The sequence below is a fragment of the Camelina sativa genome, chromosome 12 (genome assembly GCF_000633955.1).
Source record: "Camelina sativa cultivar DH55 chromosome 12, Cs, whole genome shotgun sequence".
Classification (NCBI taxonomy): Eukaryota; Viridiplantae; Streptophyta; class Magnoliopsida; order Brassicales; family Brassicaceae; genus Camelina; species Camelina sativa.
Window position 1 is genome coordinate 4,002,231 of NC_025696.1, and position 15,371 is coordinate 4,017,601.

At 37.9% G+C, this 15,371-nt stretch overlaps 1 protein-coding gene and 1 pseudogene across 1 annotated transcript; both read right to left on the reverse strand.

Moving 5' to 3' along the window:
• Window positions 1,152–10,634, reverse strand: LOC104730008 (annotated as a pseudogene).
• On the reverse strand, window positions 11,161–15,365 carry LOC104730009 (probable ADP-ribosylation factor GTPase-activating protein AGD14). Its single transcript, XM_010449059.2, has 13 exons — window positions 14,456–15,365; window positions 14,159–14,220; window positions 13,967–14,054; window positions 13,826–13,887; window positions 13,647–13,734; window positions 13,011–13,457; window positions 12,485–12,913; window positions 12,172–12,297; window positions 11,992–12,090; window positions 11,823–11,912; window positions 11,557–11,734; window positions 11,426–11,480; window positions 11,161–11,337 (listed from the first exon to the last, which is right to left on the reverse strand). Exons 1-13 carry the CDS (start codon window positions 14,552–14,554, stop codon window positions 11,208–11,210), a joined length of 1,953 nt encoding a protein of 650 aa, XP_010447361.1. The 5' UTR covers window positions 14,555–15,365; the 3' UTR covers window positions 11,161–11,207.

The window sequence follows — 15,371 nt, forward strand, 5'->3', positions numbered from 1 at the left end:
TTTATTTTTTATTTTTTTTTTTTTTTTTTTTTTCACTTGATACAGTCTCTGAGTTAGGAAGAGGACGTGAGGAGGTTACAGGAGGAGATCGTGCAATCTTGAACTGGCGTTTACCCCAGTTCAATCTTGACAATCACTCGTCTGTAAGAGGAGACCCATCTGTGAACGAGTGAAAGCCATGGTCGGATGAGGGAGCAATAAGCCTTCTCTATATTTTTTCCAAATTTTTAACAGGTCTCATACTTGATTTTTAATTTTGCTCTTTTTTTTTTCACTTGATACTGTCTCTGAGTTAGGAAGAGGAGGTTACAGGAGGAGATCTGCATATTGATATTGAAGGAGGAGATCTGCAGCAACATAACATCCACCCCAACAAAGACCTAGGAGAGGAAATGAAGCACTGGAAAATGCAACTATAGAGGTTGGAAGCAGCTCAATTGATAATGAAGTTGATGGAAACTCACACTCTGAAAATATTCCTAGCCGTGAGCCAGAAGACAGATCTTCTATTTAAGGAGGAGAGGAGAGAGAGGGGAACTCAGGAGACCATGATCACCAAGGTACTCCTTTTTCCTTTAGGTCTCTTTGTTTTCCCAATTTTTTCACGTCTCATGCTTGATTTTTTTCACACATGAAGGGACAGAGTCAGACTCTGATGGAAACTCACACTCTGATGGAAGCTCACACTCTGATGAAGCTCATAATGGAGGAAGTACAAGTTTACAACTTTTACTTGCATATATTGTGATGAGAGGGGAAAATGGATTTTTAGATTGGTTTTTAGCATGATAGTTTGTTGGGGGTATTGGGTAAGCATGAAGTATATCAATAATTGAACCTAAAAGCAATAAAAAAAGAAGAAAACTTGTCATATTTTCCTTGTTATTCGGATAACATTCAAGATGAAGTAAATTGAGCTTTTTTTTTTTTTTTAAGATGCTCTAGCATATTCATAATCATAATGTGCATGGCATTTATTTCCATGCACATGGAAGTGTAGCATATTCATAATGTGCTACACTCCATGAATATCTATGAATGTGCTACACTCCATGAATATCAAGTCTAATTTGCTAGAGATCAACTAAGGAGAACGATACGAAATAACTAGAAACCTTAAAACCATAATGCTAACTAAAAAATGTTTGCAATGAAAAAGAAAATAACAATTATTTCATATTTTACACTGCATTATACATTGAAAACTTTTATTTGTCCCTTCGGCAACATCCAACCAAAAAAAAAATATTTGAAAGGAAATTTTTAGTTCGGACTCAAAAAAAAACACATGAAAAAAAGTAACCATACAATATGCATTAGCTAAAGCTAAAAGACTCACTTGAAGTGGAGACTATTATGTAAGTACACCTTTTAAATAAAGTGAATCTTCTCAACTTGAAGTAGTCTATGCTCTCTTTTCCCTTTCAACCAAAGAAGAAAACTTCTCAAGCAGCCATAAGAACGATGTCCTTTTCCCCTTCTGCTATACTTTTCTACCGTAAATTTAGAACATGACAGAGATCGGAGGAGATGACATTAAGAGAAACTTTTGAAACGGACTCCTAGAAATCAGAGGATCAGTTCATTTTGAGTTGGATTTGGCGATGGACTTGCACGAGGAACTCCACATACGACGGGCCGCTTGCTGTCCTGTCCTCTACCATATACGAGAGAAACAACATTCCTGAACAGTTCCAAAAATCAGAAGAACAAATCAGCATCTACACGTTTTTATGACATAAACACTACCAATTAGTAAGCAATATTCCTATCCTAGATATCTAAAAATATTATGTTAAGTAACTACACATTGGTACTAGCTGAAGACAGGAGCTATGCTGTTACTATTAGTGTAAGACTGATCATTTCGCAAACAGGAAAAGGCAAATAACATATAGCCTTTGTAGTTAATGCTAAGAGCCTTTGAAACTGAAACTCGTCTAGAATTACTCACCTGATGGATCTCCCTTCTTGCACAATTTTATTCTGTGTAGATAAAACATAAAGACGGAAGTATTAGGATGAAAAATATCTAGTTAGGAGACAAAAAAACGCATACTGAGAATTTCGCTAAATACCTTAAGTAAGAACATCTTTGCCTCCTTATTTCATTCACCGCATCATTAAACTTCTTTGATAACTGATTATCATACTACTGCAGCACATACTGTAATGAAAAGTTATCATTGCTTAGTATGCTTCGAAAATGCCAGAAAAGAGATTTCTTTGTTAATGGTTTCAATAGTGTGATAGGTAGATATGATGAAACGATCATAAAAGTCACAACTGGATTACCTGGCTAGGAATTTCAGCAGCTGAAGGAACAGCAAAAAGTTTCTGCAGAATATCAGAGTCCACAGATTCGCCAACATATAGTAGACCATCTTCACCATTCTCAAGAAAATAGACTCCCTCATTGCTAATGTGTTCACTTGACAATGGGATTGGAGGAGGAAGGACCGCTCCTTCATTGTCCTGATAAATTAAAAAGCATGAATAATCAGAACTTTAACAACCTGCATATATATCACGTCTTCAGAGAGATCTGTTAACGAAAAGTAGCCCAATCATACCTTCACATCAAGGTCATGAACAGAAATCATCCTGGGATAAACCAATGGGATTGCCAACGGAGTAGAAAGGGAAGATACATAGTTGATCCAGAATGATCGATCATCAACTCTCCCATCCGTCCTTAAACCCACACTTTTGGTCAATGCTGAAGGAAGGCCCATGTAAAAGGAAATAACATCAAAATCAAAATTCATTTTCTATTACTCATGTCCACAGAAGCTATACGATCCTGACAAGCCCTATGCGGTATGTTGCATTTTTCACACTCAGAAGATACAAGAGATAACGAGTAAGACAATCAGTACTTGTAATTCACACAGAACATATTTCAAAACATCTAAAGAAGTTAAGGTATCTATCTTCACTGCGGCCACATGTAATTACCAAAAAGTTAGCAGAAAACGAAAACAACTGTCACTTAATATCTCTTGAAAATAAGCACACATAGCAGGTGAAAACACAATAAATATTCACTTCTAATTCAAGACAAGGAAAGTAAAACAATTTGCGTTGCACACAAGAGAACCAGAAGTTGTGTAAAAATAACTTAAAGTAGAAAAAAGGAACTAGGAAATACCAAGAGTATATAATGGAAAAAGCTTGAGCGCCTCGGGAAGAATAAGTTGTCCAGTTGACGTCACTGTAGCACAAAATTTACGGTAGGCATAGAGTGCATTAATGCAACTATTAGTTGCTTGCTCCTTTACCAATGGAAGTGCCTTTGAAGGAATTTCATTTGCCGCTGCATAAAAGATAATAACACAGATATTGGTACATAATCATAACACGAATAACAGTATAATCAGTACCGAGACAGTAACCTACCTTGTTTCAGCATACAAGCAAATTGAGAATCTAGGTCAGCTGCGCGAAACAAATTACTGAGCATGTTCGTACAAGAGAGTGATAATGTGGTAACCCTGATTCTTCTTTCTCCAAATATGGTAGTATACAGAAGGGCGCACTGAAAGAACACAGAACGAACATAGAATAACATCAATTGAAAAGGAACAGACTACCAACCTTTTTTCGTTAAGTACATGAATACAAAATATACCTGGAAAGCACATTCAGCTCCGTCTTGTAGTTTGTCATCATGCTTTAACGTCACCATTACAGCTTTGTCACAGTCAATCTGCATTAGCAATCAAGTTTTATCAAGAGTTAACGGAGTATATACCATAGTGCATCTCCTTGTAAACTTGTACAAAAACACTATGTGTTTTCCTATTTACAAATATTGTGTTGACTTAGATAGCATAACAACTTTCATAAAGGATCACATACAGAGATTTTTTTTTTATTGATATTGACACGAAATCAGTAGACACATACAATATTATCTAAAACTAAGGAAAATTTAAGGAGGATCCACTCACCGCTGGGAGATCAATGTCAGTTGGAATGCGTTTGCAGAAATTCCCCGAGTATTCTTGCACTTGAATACCCTACAATTATTGGAAACGATGGTTTACAGAAAGCTATTTAAGTTAAAGTTAACAAAGTAACGCATGAAGCGAACTCTCCACCACCGCAAAAACATACCTGGCTGCATCTGACTCGCATAACAGCCTCAAAACCCTGTGGTCTAGTTATATTCCATTTAAGATCATTGTAAAGCTTGGGAGGATCTGAGAGAGCTGAGAAAGGGTAATAACAATACACCTGGAAAAAAAAAGTTTAGAATGGGTAGTTTAAGTTCGGCAAAATCTAGACATCAAGCTCAACATCCAGGAACGAAAGGATAACCATTAATGATGCATCAAGTAAGCAATACTTTCACAGACTATTGTCAATTATGATTGTAAAGTTGCTACGGAAATAATCAAGGCATGGGCTTCCATAGGAAAAATGCATTCAACTGACATAGACCAGAAAGATTCTGTTAACACGAATTTGAATCTCTATTCAACTGTGATAGTTACAACTAACATTAAGAAAAATAAAAAGAAAAGGTAAAACAGAACTTGTAGACAATCAGAAAGGATAAGAAACTTTGGAATCACCTGTCCTCCAGTAGTTTTTGGAATGACGGATATTGAAGCCATGTCAACATAGGCCTGAGTTGTGACAAATATATCTACACAGACCTGAGACATTTATGAATGGCTTAGATAGGGAAAAAAATATTGCTATTAAGACAGAATGATACATTGTAGATTCTTGATAAGCATGCGGAAACATTATCAGTTAAAGTCGTCTATTGGTATACCTGGTACTCAGCAAGTTCAATAGCCATGGTCTTTAGAGTTTTGTCTGCTGGTTGTAGTAATTTATGGGCCTCCTGGTAACAAAATTACAAGACGATCCAGTATTTTGCAATGAACCACTACATTCTCTGAAACGGAAAAAAAAAGCATGTTTTTACCTTTTCACCAGCAGACATGTTAGCTCTCCCATCGGCCTCTCTAGAAGAAAGTGCTCCAACACCAACAGAACACAAATCTATGGGGGAGATTGTCATCATATCAGTTAAGTCACAGAGGTAAGATGTACTGAGCAGTAAGATGTATTATGAATAGTAAGCGTTGGTGCTTCTAATATATATATGATTTTCAGTGTGCATAGATGGATTCTAAGTGATTGGAAGCACATGCATCAATATACCCTAATATAAATAACCAAATAGAGTGAGTATCATACTTGATTGAAATACCATAAGCTTCCCTCCTTTACTCTTCATTGCCAAGAAAGCAGCCTACACAAATGGAGTTGTTAGACATGAAGTCAAACACATGCGGAGACTAGTAGATATTATCTTCCGCATTTTTTTCCAAAACAAAAGGGGCAATGGTTCATTACAGATGATCTCAGCACAAACAAAAAACATGCAAGCTTGGCAAAATCGGCCAATGAACCTGAAATCTCACTTCACTGATTGCATTTAACCAGATTATAAACTTTTATCTTTTTACGCCATGCAATGATGATTGAAACCTCTAAACTAGTGAAAAGGGTCTAATGCTTACTAAGCAACGAATTCATGAAATCGTGCTGGCCATCAAGTTTATCAAATTTATACTTGTACAAACAATCAGACATTCAGGTTAAGCATATGCATCTTCAGTGATTCCATACCTTAACTGCTGCGCCAAAAGCAGATTCAGGAGATTTACTTTCCTGAAACATGGTTGGGATACTATCCAGCAAAAGCTCCAGGTGTTGACGGCACTGAATTCCAACAAAATACAATAAATACAAAAGTATGGGAAAGAAATTATGATAACCAATCTTAAGAATAGTAGCCAGCATATACGACACATTGAAAAACAAGAATAAAACTGATCAGGGTGTGCTCAACAAGATAACTGACCTCAGATAGCTGAACAATGACATCTGTTTCTAAAGGTGTATAGACATCTTGCACATCAGGGACAATGAGCATCAACGGCTGCACGTAAAGGGGGAAAATCAATTCACGGTGACCATTTAGTTATGATCACAAATCAACACATACACAATACGACTGCTGAGTCTGTAACCCAGTGACCCAGAAGATGACCATTTAGTTATGATCCTGAGAGAACAGATCTCTCTTTTTTCCACCCAACAATTACAAAAGAAGGAAAAGACTAGTGCAAACAAATCACCTGTTGCAGTGCACGTTTCAAATTATAGAAGTGGATAGTTGAGTCAAATGTAGCAATTCCAACAAATGTCCTAGGACCTTCCTGCAAACGCATACAGAGATTTTTTTAATTGTTAAATGACTAACGCTAAATAAGAATTATAAAATCAACATAACCATACCCTAACGAAAGTTCACAGTCTCACTATAAATAAGGACACACGCTAACAGATATGCAGCAGAAGCTACCGTCTAAATGATTACAAATCATCACTAAAAACCCCAAAACGTTTGAACAGAGGCTGTTACTTAATTTCTAATACTACCACCAAAATAGTAAACACTACATACACATATAACCAAATAACTATTCATAACAGAGTAGATATCACTGACTATTTTGGAATGTTGGAAATGGCGTGACACAACTTACAGGAAGGTCTGAAAGTACTTGCTGAATTGCATTGCAAGCAGCTGCAGTAGCACCTGTTTGTATAGCATTCATTGAGACATCAATGAGGAAAAAATACACTGCTGGCATTGGATCCCGTACCTATTCAAAAAGATAATGATCTTAATTTCCTTTCATTCCCAACATGTCTGATCATCAACTTCTCCCAAAAAAAAGTTAATATCAATATTATTTGGGTGGCGCTTCACTAGATCAACAGTAGAGCATGTATAGAGAAAACTATTTCCCACCATAGTAATGGCTTATCATTTTTCGGGAAAACACGAAATCAGAGGACAGAACATTTCGTCTAATACGTAGATTCCAGACGGCATAAAACAAATTGAAATCTTTTGAAGCAAAACCAAACAATTTTACATACAAGAAAGTTTCACAAACTAACCATGTATTCTTTTGTAGCAACAAACTCAACGGTTCCCCTACACAGCTCAGGTCTTTCATCAACATCCCTACGTCTACCATCTGGACCCAGATTACAGTGATAGTCACGGGGAGTCTCATCAGTGTATCCTGTGCAAAAGAAAGTTGATGAGGAAACGGGTCACAAAGGCCACCACATCATTTGACTCACACCAGAATATTAAAATAACAATATATAAGTCTCTCTTAAACAAAATCATGTCGCCATCTTCCACAATCAGTTGAATCCAGAGAGGAAGAAGAAATCTTTCAATCCAGGAAGGTAAAGCACAAAAATTCTAGTCTACGCTTCTAGCTTAGAATACTCAATTACTTCAAAACTTGATACATACTATTGCAGTTACATAGCTATAACTGAGGATTATGTGGCTTGCATAAATGAATACAGTAACATTTACCACAGAAATTACAGATGAACTTCCTTCCTTGGTCAATGAACTTCATGAAAGGATTTATATAACCCTTACAGCGTGAACATCGTACAGGTCCACCCTCACCAAAGTCGACAACCTGAACCATAATATAGATCAATGTTATCAGGAACTGCTTCTTTTGAAGATGTAAATGAAAACTTATATTTCAAAACAAAAATTTATATGCTTCACAAAGAACTCCAAATATACTGGTACATGCAATCAATAAGAGAAAGGGGTAATGCAAATACTAATAGGAATAGCATAAAAACCGAATGCCCACATGCTTTGTTTGGTGAAAGAAGGTTTACTTGTATAGGCTCTTCAGATGGGTGAGATTGCGCCAGCGGTTGGACCATCAACGCCAGTTGCATTCCAGATGTAGATAGAAGATCAACTGTACATGGGATCTATTGCGAGAAAGGGAAAAAGAAAGATATCAAGTTCCTAAGAATTAAGGAAGACAAAGAGAAAAGATTAAACTGTAACACATCCCACCAATAAATAATATATGCTTCATTGTTACCTGATTGATCGTGCACCTCATGTAACGTGGACTACAATTTCCGGTGTCTCGTACAACATAATCACTAGTAGCAGGCTTCAAAAATAGAAGAGAAATTCAGGGGAAAGATATGAAAGTTAAACAAAACCACACATACAAAAGATATGACATCTTAGACTAATGTCCAAATTGAAATTTGATCAGGTATACACACCGGGGGAGGATTAGCCTGATTACTCTGACGCGTTTCAAACACAGTTGGGCTGGAGCTTGAACCTGGCCTTGGGATTTGATTAGGATCAATTCTTGCGGGTCCACCAGGAGCAGCGGCACCAGGTTGGCCCATGGCAGTGGGTATGTTGGTCATCGACTGATTTGGCAAAGGACCCATTCCATATCTTGGTGGTTGCATTGGGCCAGGAAAACCTAGAGGTGGTGGGGCAACCTACCAACATTCAAATTTGAGGAGCATCAGAATCTGCCATACAAAGGAGTGAAAAGACTTTGCTTAACAATGAACAAAGAGCCACAAGCTAAAGCACTACATAAGTTGTTGTTCAGCTGATCACAAGACAGAATCCTAACAATGCCAATTCAAATTTTTCACGGTCAAAATATTACAAAGATCGGTCATCTAGTATGGTTCCTGTGTGAATAAATTTACATACACATCTACATTAACTGGCGATTACCTCACAGTAGCACATGTTTTCATCATTCCGTACATAGATATCACAAAAGTTACATGACAAGAACATGTACCATAACTGTATCTGGACATACCTGTNACTGATTTGGCAAAGGACCCATTCCATATCTTGGTGGTTGCATTGGGCCAGGAAAACCTAGAGGTGGTGGGGCAACCTACCAACATTCAAATTTGAGGAGCATCAGAATCTGCCATACAAAGGAGTGAAAAGACTTTGCTTAACAATGAACAAAGAGCCACAAGCTAAAGCACTACATAAGTTGTTGTTCAGCTGATCACAAGACAGAATCCTAACAATGCCAATTCAAATTTTTCACGGTCAAAATATTACAAAGATCGGTCATCTAGTATGGTTCCTGTGTGAATAAATTTACATACACATCTACATTAACTGGCGATTACCTCACAGTAGCACATGTTTTCATCATTCCGTACATAGATATCACAAAAGTTACATGACAAGAACATATACCATAACTGTATCTGGACATACCTGTGCTGATGGTGGACCATAAGGCAAGCCTGATACCGCTGGTCTGCCATGAGGGGCTCCAGGAAAGGTTGCTGGTGGCGGCATTGAAGGTGCAGTCCGAGGGAAAGGTCCTGAAGGAGGCTGCGCATAGGGTGTCTGTGGAGTTGTAACAGCACCACCGGGGAACTGGCCCCTCGGAAACCCCCCTGAACCAGCCATTTGATGCCCATTACTGACTGGACCACCAAGCATGCCCGAGGGAGGCATAGACATGCCAGATCCGATAGGTGGAGGTGAACCAAATGCCATTGGGCGAGCTCCTGGAGGAGGACCTGCAGCTACATTACCCGATGGACCATAAGCTGGAAAACCACTAGAAGAGGCAACAGGCTGTGCCACTGGTCTTCCAGTCATTGATGGTCTAGAGCCAAATGGTGGCTGACTAGAAGGTGGACCAGTAGGTCTGTTCAAGGGCACATTTGACTGAAATCCAGCCGGTTGTGATACCGGAGGGGGACCGCCAGGTCTTGCCAGCCCAGCAGGAGGTCCAGGCCGGGACATAGGTGAAAGCCCACGTTGCGGAACTCCATAAGAAGGGGACTGTTGTGGTGACTGACCAAACGGAGGAGGTGGTCTAGGACCTGAACCAGGCATCATGGGAGGTGGTCGATTCAAGCTCAAGTTCTGCATATTGTCAGCTAAAGGATTTGAGTTCCCTTGTGAACCAGGGTAGAAATTAGGTGGCCCGGGATACTGCTGGTTGTTGGGTCTAGGTGCCCCTGGAGGCACAGGAGCAACCATGCTTTTGATCAAATCCTAAACCTTCCTCAACAAATTAGAGTTTCAGAGTATGTTGCCAAAACCTACAAATCAGCAATTGGCACAATTAAAGAAAACGAAGTAACAACACTGACACAAAACAATACTTATCCAACCAATCACACAGACTTGGTGGAAGTAACTACACAACTTAGTCTTGGAAGACAATAATAACTATCCCCAAAGGCAAGAATTTTTTTTCTTGTATAGATCATACAGACCCCACAAAACAAAGGCGGAGCGGATGTATCAAGAATGGTAGCAAACTAAATAAATAAGGAAAGCTTGAAATCTGATCTGAAGGAAAAACAAACAAACAAAAAAAAGCTAGAAGCTTTAAAAGGGTCTTAATCGAGAAAATTGCAATTAATCGCGAAATCAAATATGTACGTACCCGGAATTGAGCTAAACCTTGGGAATTCTTCAGATTTGGATGACAGCGATCCAAAAAAATAATGATACAAAAAGCTCAGATCTATGGACAGAGTGAGAGAAAGAGAGACACAGCGACGGCGGTTAACGGCGTCGTCGTGGTGTCACACAGGATTCAGACGACAAATTAATAATAGATACTAATTGTTTCGTTGTCCGTAGAAGACAGAAAAAATTCACAGTATCTTTACCAAAATTTCACCGAAGTCGAAGGGTACATGTATAAAAACGTTTAAGAGTTGGAAAATTTCCTTCTTTTTTTATTTTTAATGATTGTCCGTTTCGAAAACACGGGTCTACTCTACACTGTGTTCTGTAGTAAACCAGACTCGCACCAGTTTGGTTTTATCGACGACTCTAGTTAGTTACTATTTACTTATATTTTTAGTATTGTTGAATTGTAAAATATATACTTTCATAACTATTTTTCAAAACATGTTTAATAGTATGAATTATTTAAAAACAGTAATAAATTAATTTTGTGATGTTTGGTTTTGTTAAATTTTAATTATTAAATTATTATTTTGTTGGAATATTTGTTCTCTTTTATTCGTTTACAACTTACACATCAATGCACATTAGAACAAGCTCTGTAGATAAATTACATAAATTTATAATCTTTTGGTTACAAGTAAATATCTTTCCACATCAATCAATGTACACATTCGATCAATAAGCAATATAGCTAGATGATGGAAACCAACCTCTGTGTAGTCAAATTTNTATATATATATATATATATATATATATATATATATATATATATCTGATTCCATTTCCATAAAAATGATCCCAATTCAGAAATCTTCTGCATCAAGCTCTCTCATTCAAAGGGATTGCCTCTGGAAATATATGCATTTGGATTTGCACAAGGATATCCATTGTTTGCCTGATGAAATGTATGTGCGGGGTTGAACGCGTTTCCTTCAGTACCGATGCCATTAATCTCTTGCCTTTTGCATTGCATACCAGAATCAGTTTTAGTTTCAATAACCATAGAACCCATTCAAAGAACACTAAAAAGAGTCAAGAGTAATGTACCTGAAAGATGGGGACATATTCACATGTGACTGCTGCCCCACCCCCATTAGTGCGCCTATTTTACCAAGACCAAACTCTTAGAATTGAGTCCAACCAATAAAAACTGTCATGTTACAGAAATTTCATCTTACCAGGGGAATAATTGGATGCAAGAGCTGGAGAGTTTGGGGATAAAGCGGTTGTATGAAAAGGTGACTGAGAGGCCATCAGTCCAATGGAATCTGCAGCTGGACTTGAAGTATCTGAGTACCCTATTGGGGCTGACACGTGAGGTAAGCCTCCTCCTTGCACATTTGCCATAGAAGGAAACTGCAAAAGATATATTAAAGAGAAAGAACTGAGGATTTACATGTTCATCAAATATAGTAACAGAAATTTTAACAATAGATGTCCATACTTGTGGTGGTTGGTTTGGAGCTGTATCATCATCATAGCTAAGATCAAACGGATTTGCTGGTTTTGCTGTATATGTTAAGGCGCCCACAGCCTGGCAAGAAAAGGATATCAGCATAAAACCAGATGCTGTAACTATCAAAACCAAACTATTGTGCCTATGGAAACTATACCATAGGATACTGATAATATTGCATGCCATATCCCATGCCATGATGTTGACCATGAACTTGCTGCTGGGGGGCAAATGAGAAGCCTCCAGTGAAAAGGTCCTGCCAATGGTTAGATTCTTATGATTGGAGAGATTCCCAGAGGTGTGTCCAAATTTCTCTAATAAAAGAAAGGTTTGTTACCTCAGGAAGCGCCTTTCTTACGCTAGAGTGTGTCTCATTTTGATGATGTTGCTCAGATCCAACTTCATGCGCATAATTTGTGATAGCCAGTACTGTCGATTGTTCCGTAGAGGTATCTGGTTGTTCCTTAGGTGATATAAATCCAACATGCATATGTGTTTGCAAAGCGTTAGGACGTAGAAAAAAACAAGTTTTATGGAAACAGTTGATTCTTTTCATAACTCTGTTTGTGATCCGGGTTGGCTTCATTCAACCAATGCATCTTAAACTCCTGAATTCAAGAAAACTTTGAAAAACTACTGCAGATACCAACCTGGTTATTTGTAGCTACACATGGTGTAACCGTCTCTTGTGTAATTAAGTTATCAGCAGCAACAGGTAACACTGGAGCCGAAGAACCAGCATGATCATGCGCAATTGTAGGTGATGCGACAAAAGAGGTGATACTTTCTGGTGTTCTTGGTGTTGTCTGTGTCCCAAGGTTCGCTGCAGGATAATTGTCTACAGAAACAGTAGAAGAAATATCACTACTGCTCCATTGTTCACAGTTGTTTGTTCCAGGGACAACAGAAGGAACAGAGAGTCCAAACAACAAAGCCTCCAAAGAATTAGGAGCTGGCTTTTCAGTGGATGCAGGAATCTCACTTGAACTCTTACTATTGCTTTCATCAGATGGTTCTGAAACTGGTACATCATCGATTAAATTTCTAGGACTCTCCAATTTCTCAGATGAACCTGGCATCTGCAAAAATGCTACTTGTTCACACATTAACTGTAGACAATATGCATCAAACACAACACAATACAGAACCAGACAAAGAGATATATTTGTGAATTACCTTATTATTCCCCGGATCCTTCTTTCTTTCAACTTTTGCAACATTGCCTACGCGCAACTTAGGAGCATTGTCGCCTAAGAGTTCGCTGGTCTGGCGTACAATGGGAAACCTTGGCATGTCTTTGTTATCGGAGAGGTCAAGAGATTTGGAGCTTCCTCTTGACTCCTTACGTGCATCATATCTCTTAACACTTCCATCATCTCTAAACCTATCGTCAACAATCTCAAAGCGAATAGGACTCTTTGGTAAACCTCTAGACCTTGGATTATGTGTAACATGTTGTTGTTTATGGTTCTTGTCATCAAAATAAAACTTGAGAGATTCACTTCCACTCCTCCCAACAGCACTAGATCTTTCAGTTTCATATTTATCCAGAGATTGTAGACTTCTAGATCCAAGCGAATTTGCACTGGTCATCTTACTTTCCCTGTAATCTTCTTTGACAGCCTGAGAGGATACACCAAAGATTTGCAAGAAAAAAGAAACTGAAAAGATGTGTAAAGAGGAACATCCTCAACATTGTAACGTATACTATTGTCCCAAAATGAGTTGGCAAGCTTAGCTTCAGGTTTGGCTTAAAGTATTTTTGCCATGAAAAAGGTAAATGAAATGAAGTAAGAAAGTAAAGCAGTTTACCGATCTTTGCCCTGAGTCATTGCTCCCACTACTGTATCTTTTGTCCACATAGACATTCCTGATGAAATCTCGGAGCTTGAAAATATTACTGTACAAGAAGCAAGAAAAATTTGAGGTTAAATTTTAGTTTTGCTACTCTTAGTATTAACGCGGCTGAGATTTAATAAATGTCCACGAACCTGCTATCGGGGTAACCATCACGGTGAGTATCCCATTCTTTAAAATAAACTTGTCTGGCTCGCTGCAAAGAACATGCAAAAGGGTTTATATAACACAGCAGATAAGTGACTAACACAAAATGAGCAGTTCAAATATCAAACCTCGTTTCCTCCTGCACGAAGTGCACCAACTTCTTCTACTGTGAACTTGGCCATCGATACAGATTTCACACGATGTGTAAATTCTCGACTGGAAACACACAAAAAGAGAATAAAGTTGGAACAACACTTTCAAGCTTCCCGGCTTTTCCTGTTGGACTAATAGAGAAATTAAATCAAGAGCAAAGGACTTACTGGATTCCACTGCAATTTATGCAGACAAAAGTCCAGAAAGTTGAGCAGACATATTGTGGACCCTGCAAGATTTCAGATAAGAACAGAACTACAATGAGCCTTACAAAGGAAATATATAATCTTTAGTTTTGATAAGCATGTTATATTTGTTCAATCTCACTCTTAAAGATGATCATTGATTAGGAGATTACAGAAAATTTATAGCTAATTTATATGAGCTATTTCAGAAAGACTGCTTGGAATATGATCATCATTGGCCAACAAGTTAATACAAATTCAGCTAAAAGAACATTGTACCAGACTATTGCAATTGATGCACCTCCGGTTCTCGGGAAGCTTCAATAGGCTCCGGATAGCCTTTTCGATTCGTTCGTCTTCCTTCATTCTGCTCCCCATTCTTGGAGAAATGCCTCTCTCATCAAGAAAACAATCAATATCTCAAATGAGAGAAAATCCTATCAAAGAGCAATGCCATCATTACCTGAGAAAACTAAGCACTATCTTAAGCCAAAAGCACTGAGGTTATTCTAATAAGTCATGTAAAAAGGCGAGAGAAACATGGAAAAAATTCAAGCTTGAAGCCCTTGTGCTCTAAAATGCTGAAAACCTCGTTTTAAAAAAATTACAAAAAGAGAAGAGAAAAACCTTACAAAAACAAAATAAGAGAAGGAAGGAGCCGAAAAAAAAGAGAATGGAGGTAGAAAGAAGCTCTCTCAGGGCTTGTCCAGACCAGAGAGATGACAAAAATAGATGGCTGAAGCCAGCAAAGGAATGAGACATTCTCCGATAAAACTGCTGCCTCATAGATGCCCGCCGTTGAAATGTATTTCACCTCTGTCTCTCTCTCTCTCATTTACAAGTTATATGTATTCTTGACAAAAATAAAACCGTACAATTTTGGAAACGAGTATTATTGACAACTGGAACTTGTAATGTAAGCTATTTTCTTGTAAACTATACGATTATAAATTTATAATGGATGGCAAGTAGTGCAATTTGGCGTCGTTTCCATATGTTGCCAAACATTGATCTTAAGTAAGAAAGTAATATAAGGCAGAGAAAGAGAGACGGATAAGAAGAGAACCGCAAAATACTTGCAGCAGAAGAATCATTTTGCTCAAACTAAATCTCTCTACCAACAGAAGCTAATAAACCAAATTACTTACAAATCTCCTCTTTTCTTTTTCTTTTCTTTCTCTTTTTTTTTTTTTTT